Below are 13,894 nucleotides of genomic sequence, written 5' to 3'. Positions count from 1 at the left end.
GAGAACGCAAAATGTGAATGAATCAATGGCCACGATAATGATGTTTGCCAACGCGGTCTTAGCTGGACCGTAACACTGTACACTCTCTCACAAATCTACCTCACCATACACACTCAACTACGTCGTTTTGAACCTCCAACTTCAATCCTTGTTTTTCTTTCCACATTATAATAGTCCCACTTGAATAATGTTACCAAATTCTTGTTCTTCAGTTAAATAATGTCATCATTGAATTGTCCTTCTATTTTCATTCCACACCCTTCTCATTTTCTCATCACAGTTCCAATTTTTGTTTCTCAAATCCTCATAACATACCAATTCTTTCATTAAAGTTGACTTTGCATTTACAGTATCATATGCATTTCCACCTACCTAAAATAAATAACCCTATCTGCTGTTGTATCTGCTGTTGTTAACTAGCCATTTTTGTTGCTCTGATCCATACTATTTATTTAAAAATGAAGATGGTGTGGAACACACTGTCTCCTCTATTCACCATAAACCATTTTCCATTTTCTGTAACACTCCAAACTAAATTTCTCTTTTTACCCTTTTTCATTACAGTTTTTTCAAGGTCTATGAAAGGTGTCAACAAAACTTTGACTCCCTTCTACGACGAGTTTCATGTAATAATTCACAATAAATGCTCCCTATTACTTTTGCTCGAGTATATACTATTTACCTACCTTTTTTCCTTCTTTTCGTAACTTTGCATTTATTTTTCTAGATGTCGTATATGATAAGGATAAATAAATCTATCTGCATAAATAAAACTTCCAAAGTTATCAATGTACCTAATCCTTCAAATTCTTTTTTCAATATTCCCAGTGATTAATGTTTTCATGTGGGTAATTATCATATCAAGAGATCAAATCTCAGAGATTGAGATATCTAGCAGGGCATTTACTGGTTTTCCTTTTTCTGAGAAATGAATCCGTAGAAATACTAATTACGTAGTTAAGATGGGTGTCTGAAGAAAGTATTGAGATTTGAATATTAAAGATGAAAACAAAAGATGGTAGGGGCAGAGTAGGGAAAAGAGGTTGGTGTTGTAAACGATAGAAGTGTCCACAACCACAACAAGACAATACAAGGTGGGCCATTGTTTTAACTGAATGCTTCACTGCCTCTGACTCAATTGGCCGTAGGAGAAGAATCCTAAGATGTTTTATGCAATAAAATAGAAAAATACACCATTTTCTTTTGCCCCTTTGATTCCTTTCTCCCACAGGGCATGTGTGTGTTTCAGTCTTTCTCAAACCAAAGCAAAATAATAATAATTCACAATATTGTATTTTCTTTATAAGGGTGGCAAAATGGAGGGAAAAAATTCATGGACTTTTTAGTTAAAGGGGAAAAGAATATTTCTTTGTTATTTTTGGTAATAAAAAATAGTAGGGAGGGGATGGTCCATTGGTCCCAATCTCACCAGGCAAATTGTCACACATATATTACACAAATAAATGTTCCTTTTTCTTTCTATGCATTTCATGCTATTTTTTTATTAACTTGTTTGTTTGACAAATTGAACATGAACTTGGTCAAGTGAAAAGTACTATAGTTTACATGTTTTTCAAGTGAATGAGAAAGATGGGTTGGGGTTTGATTAAAAAGATAGAACATAATAGAAGAGAGTGATCCCAACTAACAATACACTTTTGTTTGAAGAATTAATAGGATGAGTGAAGAAAAAGTGTCTAACACAAAGTTTGGCTTCAGAATATTCTGACAAGATTCGGACATGTCATGTCTTGCCAATTGAAATAGGTTGTGGTCAGAAGTAGCATCACTACTAAGTAAAAAAAAAATTTTACTTCATGTGTTCTTTGGTTTGCTCCTCGTTTTTCATTCTTGGTTGTTTTTGTGTTTATTAATAATTTAAAAATGATTTTTCTTCAATTAATAAAAAATTGTTTCTGATAACCACAATTAGTTCTCAGAAGCCATGTTGCTTTAAGGATTAGAACTTGCTGAGATTATTTTGGCTAGCATATTTTAGTTTAATCACGTTACTGATTAATGTAGATTTACAGCCTACAAAAATCATGTTAGTCAATACAATTAAATAAGAAACCTGAATGAGAAATAACTAATTCAATGATTTTCGTAAACAAAAACGAGAAAAAAACAACTCTTCATCTTTTGACTTTTTAATGGAATTCTTTGTTAGTGTCATTAAAAATAAAATAAAAAATAAAGTCTAGAAGATGGAAAAAATTTCCTCCATCTCCATATATTTCTCCTATATCTCCCTATTAATGGTAAAAAGTTGATTTTAACATTTTTTAAAAATTTTAAATAAATCTAAATAAATATGATCTCACATTTTTTAAATAACCTAGCCACCACATCTCGTACTTCTAACACTTTCATTCTTCTTCAGCCGCAATATTTTAAATAGCATTTGAGTGTATGTGAGAGAGTTGACATCATTGTATTATTGTATTCTATGTACCCAAGAAGATAAATTAGCTCAAATAACTTAATACTCTTATTTATCTTTTTTTTAGTATTTAAAATAAATGTATAATTACCTTTTTTGGTCCCTACATTTAGGCTAATATTCAATTTACTACATTGTTTTTTTAAAAAATCAATTTGGTCTTGAAGTTTTTACAAAATATACAATTTGGTTTCTTTTATTAAATTTTCAACGATGTTAACGTCTAATGATGTGGTACACAATGTGAAATAGTATTGCATAGGTGGAGTCCACACGTTATCCACGTAAGAATCCTAAGTCTCTCCCCCTCTTGTCACTCTCATTGTAACAACCTTATGCCTCCATGTCGTCGACTCAGTTCTCGTCTTCACAACGTCAATGCAGCCCTCGTTGTCGACCTCAGGCTTCGTTGCCTCCATTGCATGCATATCCTTTGTCCATCCTTGTTGTGACATGCGTCGTTGAGTCTTTGGTCACTCACAACTTGACTGTTATCTATCCTTTTCAATCTCTTCTTTTATTAAATGTTATACAATAGTTCAAAAATCAAATTCATAATGTTTTGCAATACCCTCAATGTTCCCAAAAACTTTTACAATACCCTCTATGCGGAGATTACGAATTCTTATTGCGACCAAAAACAATAAAAAAGGGAAATGAAAGGGTGAATTTGAGGGTTAAAAAACGAGGATCATAATTGTTTTTGACTGTGATGCATGATATGATAAGTGATGACAAAGAAGTCATCGTTGTGAGAATGGTTGCTGGAGAAAGATGGTTAGGGTTAAAAGAGAGGAGAGAAAAAAAGGTTTAGGACTGAGGGTGTCGAGAAGGCTTTGACGTGGAGATATGTGTGCATAACAGGGTCACTCACACTTGCCACATCATAAGCAGTTAATAGACCAAATTACATACTTTTTAAAAAATCTTAGGACCAAGTTGATTTTTTTTAAAAACTATGGTAATAAATTAAATATTGACTCCAAATATAAGGACTAAAAATGTAATTATAAAATAAACAACACCCTAAAATAAAATAAAAAAATATCAATTTAAACATGACATTTTACTAACTTGTTTTTTATAACAAATTTTAATTAAGACATTTTGAATTTTAATTTTTTTATTTATATATATTTTTATTAAAAAGAAATTAATGTGGATCAGAATAATTTCTTTGTATTAAAATAATTTGTATTGATTTGGTATAATTTACATTTGAATTCATCTACAAAGCCCAAGCATTATCCTTTTCTTTAATATAAAACAACTACCATATTTCTCATTTTTTTTGTCTTGATAATTGTAGGTGCATACCATGGTATGAACAATTAGCCTGAAAATTACTCTTAGCCAACTCTCCATGATCTGTCTTTGAGTTTTTGTTCAATTCTCTTCCTCTTAACAAACTCAAACCCAATTCTAGAATGTTCTAAACCTAATCAATTTTAGGTCAATTTTAGTGATTTGGCCAAAACTGGTCCTATTAATTTTAGTGTTAACATCAAGCATGATTTATAAGTTAACAAATTTACCCTAATAATATACCAAACTTTTACATTATCAATATAAACCAGTGCGATTGTTTTAAATACTGTATAGGCCAAGAAATTTATAAAAGAAATAAAATATATATGTTTAAATCTTCATAACTTACTTTATTTTAAGTTTTTTAATTTTTACACAAATTATGGTTGTATATTAATTTTATTTGTATTGTTAAATAAGAAAATGATAAAACACAAGACTGCGTTTGTTACTATTTCAAAATTTTATCCGGCATAAATTTGCAATACAACAAAATGTTACTTTGCTTTTTATTTTATTATTAATTTTCAACATTTTAAAAGTAAAATGATTTTGATAAAAAAATAGTATTTGAATATTTCGATAACAAAACCAAAGAAAATAAGAAAAAGAAAAATGGCACAAATGTGACAGGTTTGTGATCACTAAGAAAATCTAAAACAGAAAAAGAAGAAATTTCACCATTATTGAATCATAGTTTCCCTCAAAACTTTTTTAAGAAAATCTATGGTTCTATAAAAAAAAAGTAAATCTAAAAACTAGTAAAAATATTATTGAACTTAAACTAATTTCACATTATTATTTTAATCACACGAGAAGTATAACTTTTAAAAGTTAATTGAAAGTTGATATTAACGAAAATTGAAAAACTAGTTGATAATTAGAAGTTAGAAACTACTAGTTGAAATTTCTGAAGATAGATTACTAAAGTACACGTATTTGATTAAAATATTAATTAAATTAATTATAAATATAAATAACAAAATTAAGTATGTTTACACGATATTTTTATTGTTGAAATTATTTTACTAAATTTAATTATTAATTAATTTTGATCTCTTATCATTTTTTTACATATAAATTGTTTTAATTATATTTAATTTAGTTTCAATTATTATATATTTTTATATCATGCATTTATTATCAATTTTATATTACATATACTCAATATTTTTATTCAATTTTAAAATAAAGTAAAAACAATACATTTTTAAATAAACATAAAATATTTAAAAAAATAAATTTAAAACAGAGTATAATATTTATATATAATATCAAAAAAATATTTATAAATAATAAAAATTAAAAAGAAATTAATAAAATTAGACCATTGACTACAATAATAGGTCAAATAACAAACAAATGGATGGAGCAGGCCCATTAAAGATCGAAAAAGAAACACTGGGCTTTTGTGAAGAACGAGGCCCAATAAGTAAAAAAAAAATAAGAAAGAGGCGAAGTGTGAAGAAAGAGAGAGTTGGAAAAAGAGAAGGAAGAAGAAAGAAGAAGATGAACTTCCGATGGGTAGAAGCGGTGTTGCCGCTGGGAATCATAGCGGGAATGCTGTGTGTTATGGGAAACGCTCAATATTACATTCACAGAGCAGCGCATGGCAGAGTAATTTCTCTTTTTTCTTTTCATTATTTTTTTTATCGATCAATTTTTGGATTGGATCTTTCTCAGTGATGTCGAATTCATTCAGCCTAAGCACATTGGGAACGATCTGTGGGACGTGGCGATGGAGCGAAGGGACAAGAAGCTTCACGAACAAGCCTCTTCCTCCAATTAACATTGTAAGCTTTTCGCTCCTCTTTTTCTCTCTCCCAGTGCCCTAGGGTTTCTTCGAATGCTGTTTATTTTGAATTTGAATTTTCTTCAGGAAAATCTAATTAAAGTATAGGGTAGCGTGATTAGATCGGGCGAAATTTTGTTCAGTTTGAGGTTTTGCGATGTTGCTTTGCAGCTTTTGTAATGCAAACGATTTCGTTGTCGTTTTTTAGCCTATAGGGGGAAGTGGAGTCTTCTTCTAGAAAGCACAGGTACTGTGTATACGCGCTGTGTGGGAGTGTTGAGAATTTTCAATATATGTGTGTTTTCTAGTAAGGTTTTGTGTGTTGATTTTTCAAGCAATGGTATAACTTTGCTGTTTATTTCTTACTTTAGATTATGTTTGGATTGGTGGAAGAGGATGGAATGGAGGGGAATGAAATATAATACTACTATGTTCATTGTTTGGATTAGTAAAAGAATGAGGATGGAATATAATGGAAAGTAGTGGAACTTATTCCTTTCCAAGTCATGTTCGGATAAATTTCTTTATAATCACTTGTTGAGGAAAAATGAGAAGATAAAGTGAAATAAGTTTCCCCAGTTAACTAAAATTAGCTTATCATTAGTTAGCTTTTGTAGAAGTTAGATGAAATAATTTTCTCTTTATTTCATTTTTTTTTCTTATTTTACTTTCTTGTACATGAAATGGTTTATCCAATCCAAACAGGACAAATGTCTTTTATTTACTCAATTTTTCTTTCTTCTCAATCTTTGAGGAATGATAATTTTATTTCACTGCATCATAACATATCCAAACAATGGAATGAAGATTTTCTTCCATTGTGTTCCACTTCGTTCTTTCCTTCAATCCAAATGCAGCTTAAAGAGAACTCAATTTCTTTTTTAAAATTATATGATGTAACGTAGGCCATAGTAAAACATGAAATGAACATGAAGATGAAAATCTTAAATGAAAAAAAAAAATTTGTATCTTCCTTGGTGTTTTTTTAGCTCCTTTATACTTTTTAGTTCGATGCTATGTTTCATTATCCAATTTATTTTCTGAGAGATTTGAGCCATTCCTGTATTTCTTTGTCTTATATAGTTTTTTGTCCAACAGCCCGCCCTCTGTCCTCAGATTTCATTTTTTCTTACCTGAAATATCTTGCTGTAAAGAAAAAAAGTAAAGAATGACAAGTTTGATGATTAAAAGTACGGTTTTGGTATAATGTTCGCGTTAACGGAAACAAACATCATTTTGGAATGAACATCAAATTTTACATGGAACTGTCTTCCATCCTCAGCAGGAGAACATAATATGAGTTTTCATATCCTTTCTTCTGTTCTCTTCCCCACTAAGTCGTTCTTCATTAGTGTTTATAGTCTTGTAGATTTTTGATTTGAAGTGCTCTAACAACACTTTGATCTGGAGATTGAATTTTCTGTTCTTGATGTTTTGGTGTGTACAGAATAGAAAGCATAATATTTGCTCTGGAACATGCAGGTTGTTTTACCAATGTCATTGTGAAGAAAATAAACTGCTCACCTGGATTTGAGGCTCTGTTCTTGGAAGCAGGGTGAATCACTACAATGAAATTCCGTTTGTTTTCCTGTATGCAATTCAGCATAAGATTTATAAATATACCTATGCGCCAATCACGATTGCTTTCTCTAAGCTTGGTGAAAACTAATTTGTTCTGATATATAGCTGTTGCCTTCTATAATCTGACCATTTTCTGCTTGACGTGACTACAAATCTTGCTAGTCGGCGTCAATTGCTGGTGAATTATTATGTAATGCAGCGTCCCAATGCATACACCACCATAAAATTTGGATTGAAAACGGAAAACTCTATCAATGCAATTAGTTTTTGATATTTCATTCAAAATGAAAGCCAACATTTTATGAATATGCAACGCTGTGATTGGAGGTGGACAACGTAGTTGTATTTTAACAGAAACTGATTAAAAAATATGTATTTGTTCTCAGACATAATATGCTCACTGTTCCTCTTATTAAAAATCAGCTGTCTGCTCTTTAGATATTTTTTATCCACAGGAATTAAATATTTTTAAGGCTCACTGAGCTAGCTTTCTTTATGGGAATCAACACAGTTACAGTTTGATCAAGTAGAGATCCCCGAAGATCAAACACGACTCTTTTGAACAGTGAAATTAATTAAGAAAAAGTCCAGTGAGTGTTGGTTCAAACATAAACTTATCAAAACGGTTTTCTATATTTCTTGTAGAGAAGTAGTGATAGAGAAAGTAAAGACATCTCTAGTAAACAAGTTCCCTTAGAAAGTCGTTTGCTGCATAGAAAAAGGTATGTCAGGATTCAAATGTTAATTTACATGGAATCCTTGACCATTTTTGTTGTCCAGAAGGGGTTCCAAGACCTTAATTTACTATGATGAATGGTCTATCCGTTTTTCAACCAAGAGTACCAAAAACTGAAATGATGCCCCAATCAATAATAGTTGCTTAAAACAGTGCAAATTGTCAATGAATTGGACAATTATTTCTTAAAGATTAACAGATGGAACTATGAAAATAAAAGCAGGTATCTTGATGAACTGAAAATACATAAATGCTTGTTCGGAATGTAATGTTGCTAGCGACATTTTACCTATTCAAACTTCCTCCATTATAACAAGCTAAAATAACAGGACCAACAAATTGCCGTGCAATAACATTAACATCCCCTGAATGTGACGGATGTTGGGGTTTGGAAAAAAGTAAGGAGATCTCGTATCATTTCAAGCCACATTTTTCTTCAGAAACTTACGAACATTCGTACTACACTCATTTTTCTTTCTGTCTTTCCTCTGTTTCCTTGCGAGTGGCTCCTAGTACTGCTTTGCAAAACAAAGGGTACCTCAAATAGTTTTTATTTTACTCTTTTGCTCATATGTTGGAATCAAGGTTTTTATGTCAATTTTTTAAAATTAATTAATTAAAAATACAATATCTGAGAAGGAGAAGGAGATCACACAATAACAAACACATATATAACATGAATCTCAAAATGTATTTCTTAAGATTTAAATTAAATATCATTTTAGTTCTTCCGACAATTTAACATTCGGGTTTTTTTTTTCAGTCCTTGTAAAAAAATGTAACGATTTTCATTCATGAAAAGTTTGAGTTCAACCTCTATAATATTTCGACCATGTTAAGTATAGTGTATTTGGAGTCATCGGAATGTGTGACAATTAATATCCAAACACACTGTCAGTCTCATAAAATGTTGACTATATCGATTTAAATCCTTAAAAGGAGCATATAATTTTTTTATATATAAAAACACAAGGACGGAACAAAAAACAAAATGTCCTATTTTTAAAGGATTGAAACTGATAACAAAATTGCAATAAACTTAAAAATTGTGCAAGCCTCGGTTAATAAAAGTTAGAATATTATTTTCAAGTGTTTTGATTCATATTGGTCTCATGTGCTGTTCCATTATGTGCCCTCCTTGTGAAGTTGGGGCCTCGAAATCCAAGCACGAAGGAATGGAGTTAAATAATAAGTTTAGAATAAAAAATTATGCACATTCCTACAAGAAGACAGAACTTTCTGATTTTTCAATGACTCAAACTGGGTTAGGTGCTGGTGGTGCTTAGCTGTGAATGTGATACCTTCCTTCATAAGTCATTTTATTTCATCCGTGCAGCTACAAGCATTTCTCTTCTTTGTTTGGTTTAGTTTTTTATTATATAGAGATTCAGTAGTTGACTTGTAATAAAAGAGTGGCCAACTCATACATATCTTTCAAAGTGTAAACACCAGAAGGTCACTTCAGGGTATTTATAGAAACAAATCAAGTTATTGCTGCATAATATATTTCTCAGGTTGTTCAAGTGGCAAGGAAGAGATATAGATTGTGGCACTTCAACTAATAAAGAGAGAATGAAAAACTACTATTTAAATGTGACTCACTTTTTTTAGGCTGCTTCTATTGTGTTTAGATTCCCATTAAGAAAAACAGTGGTTTGAGTAAAAACTATAAAATACAAGTGTTTTGTTCAAGCCATCACAACAGGAATTCAACCATGTTAAGAGCTGAAAGTTATGGCACAAGAATTGTTTTCCTTGGCATGTGCTGTCCTCAGTCTTTGGTGTCTGGACAATAAAATGTCAAGCTGAAAAGTTTGAATAGTGGAAGAGGGAGAAGTCATTGCTGTCAAAACTAGATATACAGATTTACTTCTTGTCCTGACTTGGTTGCTTGCATTACCTTGTCCTTTTCTGATGAAGATGACCAGTGAAATGCCAGCACTCAGAAGCAGGTCTTGGCATTTATTTATTTCATCTCTTTAGTGACTTTCCTTCACCCACTCATCTGTTTGGTAACAAAATCATGACACCAAATCTTTAATGCAACATCAACAGATACTACTTAAATACTGCACTGTATTTTCTACTCTAACTATTCTAGGCCATTTAGCTTCTTCATAGTCAGTTTCTGAGTTTTCCCATATGTATTGTGTACCTGAGTGGAGAGATGGGGCCCAGGCACGGTCGGTTGACGTGGTGTAATTGCTGACGTGTTGATCTTCTTCTCCTCTGGTCGATTGCCCTTTCTTGCTGTCTCCTTTGGTCGGTCGTCCCTTCGTGCTATCAACTTCGGTCGGGCGGGGGAGGGTACCTGCGAAGGCACTCCGACGCTCAAGTAAGTATGAGATTCTAAGCGCAGTTTCGTAAGTGAATGAAAACGTACATTTCTCTGGCTTGAGCACAGTATTTATAGGATTGCCTAATGGGCTTTCTATCCCTTGGGCTCAGGGTGGTTATGGATATGTTTTGTCAGTCGTGCTCCGGAATACCCGGGGAACATATCTTCTCTAAACGCATATTCCTTATTCTTCGGAGGTGTATCTTAACCACCTTAGCTTGTCACATAAATGCCCTTACATTTATTGTGTATAAGGCCGGTCGGCCACGTGCGTTCGTTTCCATTTAGTGTATAAGGCCGGTCGGCCACGTGCGTTCGTCCGGTGCCTACCAGTACATATTGTATTTGTCATTGATGGATAAATTTCCTAACAAACACCTAAAGGAGAAAAAAAATTAAGCTTTTCAAGTTTAAAGCATTTCAAGAGCATCAACTTTTACAAAAGCTTTCTCATCTAATTTTTTTCCAAACAGGCTAAAATTGATTTCAATTTCTGTCAGAAACTTACTTTTTTATCTTTGTTTTTTCTCCTTTGAACATTTATGGAAAAATTTATTGGAACAGAATTATAATTAACATTATAAACTGCATCCTACCTAAATCCATCTGTTGGCAAGACCATTATTAACAAAAGCAGTAACAAGAGATGATAAGCAAAAAAAAAGGGTAGACATTGAATTTCCAAATGTGCTTCTCAGAACCAAAGGTGAGGGCATCGAGGCCAAGGGGTCTCTTCCTCACTTAAATGAATGAACAGGAATGATGGGAACTAGTGGCTGAGCAAACAATCAGTGTGTGCCCACAACATTTATACCATGTTATCAAGTTTCAACCCCGTCAAAAGGATAGAAAAAGCAAGATAAATAACCCAACATCTAGGTCTTAGAATTTTATTCTTTGTCAATGGAACAACTGAATTCATCACATAATCATCACTTTTTGGCTACTACTACTAATTCACACCACAATGAATCACAAAGAGATAACAGATTTACACAAAAATCCTATGTTGAGGAAACAAACGGGGAGCAGGCAAAAAAAAAAAACGTGTGATTAGAAGAATTTCTGAATACAGTAAATTAACTTGAATGAGTGGAAGAGCAACTGAAGATTGTGCAAAAATATTGTGTCATGGTGCATATTCATGTTCAAGGGTTGGTTGTGTTCTTGTTACTGTTGCAGCAGGGGCTTTTGTATCCCCAATTGAAGCCATTTGAAGAGGTTCTCCCAACTCTGCCGCCCTTTCCATCTGCTGCATTTTCTTCTTCTGTTTGTACTTTCTCATCCACAAAACAAGAAGTGACAACAACACAAGCAATACTAGTCCCCCCACAACAGACCCTACAATGATCCACACTTTTTTATTCTCCTTCTCACCTTTTCCTTGAGCACTTGGTGATGGCCCCCTTTTTGGAGGACTTGCAGGCGTTGGAGCTGGAGGAGCAGTGGATTTAACAACTATAGAGAAATGGCCTGGTTGGAAAGATGAACAAGTGTTGCCTCCTGTTACATCACTGAAATTGGAAGAACCCTGCAAATCAAACCAAACACATTTTGCAACAGCACCATGAGGGACTAATTTAACAGCCCTGAACTTGACCAATATAGGGCCATCTGACGCATCTATGTCTAGTTCTGATAAATTTGAAGCTGACAAATTAGAACCATCATAAGCCAGTAGTCCCAACACTGGAGCCAAATGGGTATAATTAGTCAAAGGGTAGTACCTGGAGGATCTATTACCCAGATTTTGGTACACCAAAACAAGCCTTTCCACATATTGCCTCCCAATGAGTCCCTTGGGAATTTCAAACTCATTGTATGGGTGGAACCCTTTTCTCCTTAAACTTCCACTCCTTAATCTCAATGCTGCAACCTCAATCCCAGACAAATTGGAAGGAAGATGAGTTGCATTGTAAATGGTACCTGTTTTTGGATTCACCAAAGCCCTATAAGCATATTGTTGCAGAAGTGCATCAAGAGCCTTTGCTTCTTCCCTTGTTGAAGAAGACCCAGGAGAAGTAGCAGTAGACTGAGCCCTGACACCAGGAAGTGATTCAAAACACGGAACAAGAACAAGCATGATTACTAGACTTGTAAGAAGCTCCATCGATGCTTAATTTAGGAAATTCGGCTCAATGTGGTTTCTGTGTTTGGTATTCACCTTGGACTCACGGATACAATTATGCAAGATCACAAACGAGTAGTTGATATTGATCAATAAGCAAGAAATGTCTTCAAAGGGGTCTATAAAGATGGGAACTTGTAGGCACGTTATGCTGTAATAAAGAAATAAAGAAAAATATTCTCCTGGGGGGCAGAAGTATGAAAGCAGCTTTGAACGTTTCAGCCGTTACAATGAAACTCTTTTCTCTCAAGAATCCTTGCAAAAGGCAAAGCCGAAGAGACAGAGATTCACTCAATTCTTGGCAATCTTCTCCTGATTCCAACCATTTCATTCCCCTCTCTCTCCCTCTCCCTCTCCCAACTCCACCAAATCTTACATGAACTGTAGCAGTTAAGGTAATAATTGGGTAAACTTTAAGGAGAATTATTAGGAGAGCAATAAAACCTGAAACAGAAATCAATGCTGTTCATCAAACAGAAATTCCAAGAAGCAAGATCCAGGACCCCTTTGGATTTTGCAGCTGTTACTCAGCAAAGGCAAGGCCAACAAGAGTATTACCTGAATAAAAAATACATAATAATAAAGTGTTTCCCTTTAGAACTTGGAACTGAAAAACACAAACACCATGCACTTCAAAGCAGCTCCAAACTTGAGGCAACCAAGGAGTTAAGCTTGTAGAGGATGCCAACAACAATAATCTTCAAGAAAATGATCCTTGGTTGTGGCTTGGTTATGAGAGTGGCAGCCCCCATTAGGTAAATCTAGAGAACACTGATTGATAAAAGAGACATAGGAAGTGAAGTCCTAGTCAGTGATTGATAGTAGTGGATGCCAATGCTGGACAAACTCATTTCTTTGCCTTTCTTTTGTTGATGTATGATTTGTTGAGTGAATGTCTCCTCCTCCTTCTGGTTGTGTAGCAGCAAATGAGTTATGGCAGGAAGAGAAGGATAGGTTGTGTTGGTGTGGAAGTGCCAACTGTTGCTTGTGACTTTTTGAGTTGTGAGTGAGAGAGATAGATGGAGAGAGAGAGAGAGAGAGAGAGAGAGAGAGAGAGAGAGAGAGAGAGAGAGAGAGAGAGAGAGAGAGAGAGAGAGAGAAGAGTTTCCAGTTCTGGATGCACACCACACTCCTACACTGGGACTCACCACAAAAGCAAGCAGCAAAATAAAAACAATAATGATAACAAAAGACAGAAAGGCAATGTGCTGTGAGTGTGAGAAAAAGAGCAAGAAAGTGAAATGGGAAACAGAATGAAAGTGCTCCTATTCATATATAAATCATTTTTCTGCCTCACTTCCTTATCCTTCATATGGGAATTACTAAAATATATCTAACAACTTCATTTCTTTGCTCAATCATTTTATCATACACTCAAATTTCTCATAACTTCATCAACAATTGAACCTAAATCTTCACATGATAATGCTTGTATTATGAGGAAATTTGACATAATATGAGATATCAACCCAAGGAGTGATAAAAAAAGGGAAAACCTAAAATAAAAATATGATAGAAGAGATACTCAAAAGGCTAAACATGATTAGTTATGTTCTTTGAGATTGAAC

The 13,894-nt window shown here is 33.5% G+C and overlaps 2 protein-coding genes and 1 long non-coding RNA gene across 3 annotated transcripts; 1 reads left to right on the top strand and 2 right to left on the bottom strand.

Annotated features, from left to right (window-relative positions):
* Nucleotides 1–5,167: 5,167 nt before the first annotated feature.
* On the top strand, nt 5,168–7,245 carry LOC137824302 (NADH dehydrogenase [ubiquinone] 1 alpha subcomplex subunit 1). The gene is made up of 3 exons (XM_068629876.1): nt 5,168–5,368; nt 5,454–5,544; nt 7,026–7,245. Exons 1-2 carry the CDS (start codon nt 5,261–5,263, stop codon nt 5,538–5,540), a joined length of 195 nt encoding a protein of 64 aa, XP_068485977.1. The 5' UTR covers nt 5,168–5,260; the 3' UTR covers nt 5,541–5,544; nt 7,026–7,245.
* A 2,253-nt stretch (nt 7,246–9,498) lies between these two features.
* Nucleotides 9,499–10,005, bottom strand: LOC137825606 (uncharacterized). Its single transcript, XR_011083318.1, has 2 exons — nt 9,761–10,005; nt 9,499–9,665 (listed from the first exon to the last, which is right to left on the bottom strand). It is a non-coding gene; the product is annotated as an uncharacterized lncRNA (long non-coding RNA).
* Nucleotides 10,006–11,058: 1,053 nt separating this feature from the next.
* LOC137825605 (uncharacterized) lies at nt 11,059–13,568 on the bottom strand. Its single transcript, XM_068631315.1, has 2 exons — nt 12,885–13,568; nt 11,059–12,770 (listed from the first exon to the last, which is right to left on the bottom strand). Exon 2 carries the CDS (start codon nt 12,306–12,308, stop codon nt 11,328–11,330), a length of 981 nt encoding a protein of 326 aa, XP_068487416.1. The 5' UTR covers nt 12,309–12,770; nt 12,885–13,568; the 3' UTR covers nt 11,059–11,327.
* Between the last annotated feature and the right edge of the window lie 326 nt (nt 13,569–13,894).

Source organism: Phaseolus vulgaris, chromosome 8 (genome assembly GCF_000499845.2).
Source record: "Phaseolus vulgaris cultivar G19833 chromosome 8, P. vulgaris v2.0, whole genome shotgun sequence".
In the NCBI taxonomy this organism is placed as follows: Eukaryota; Viridiplantae; Streptophyta; class Magnoliopsida; order Fabales; family Fabaceae; genus Phaseolus; species Phaseolus vulgaris.
The sequence above is the reverse complement of the archived record's forward strand: the minus strand, read 5'-3'. Positions and strand labels throughout refer to the sequence as shown.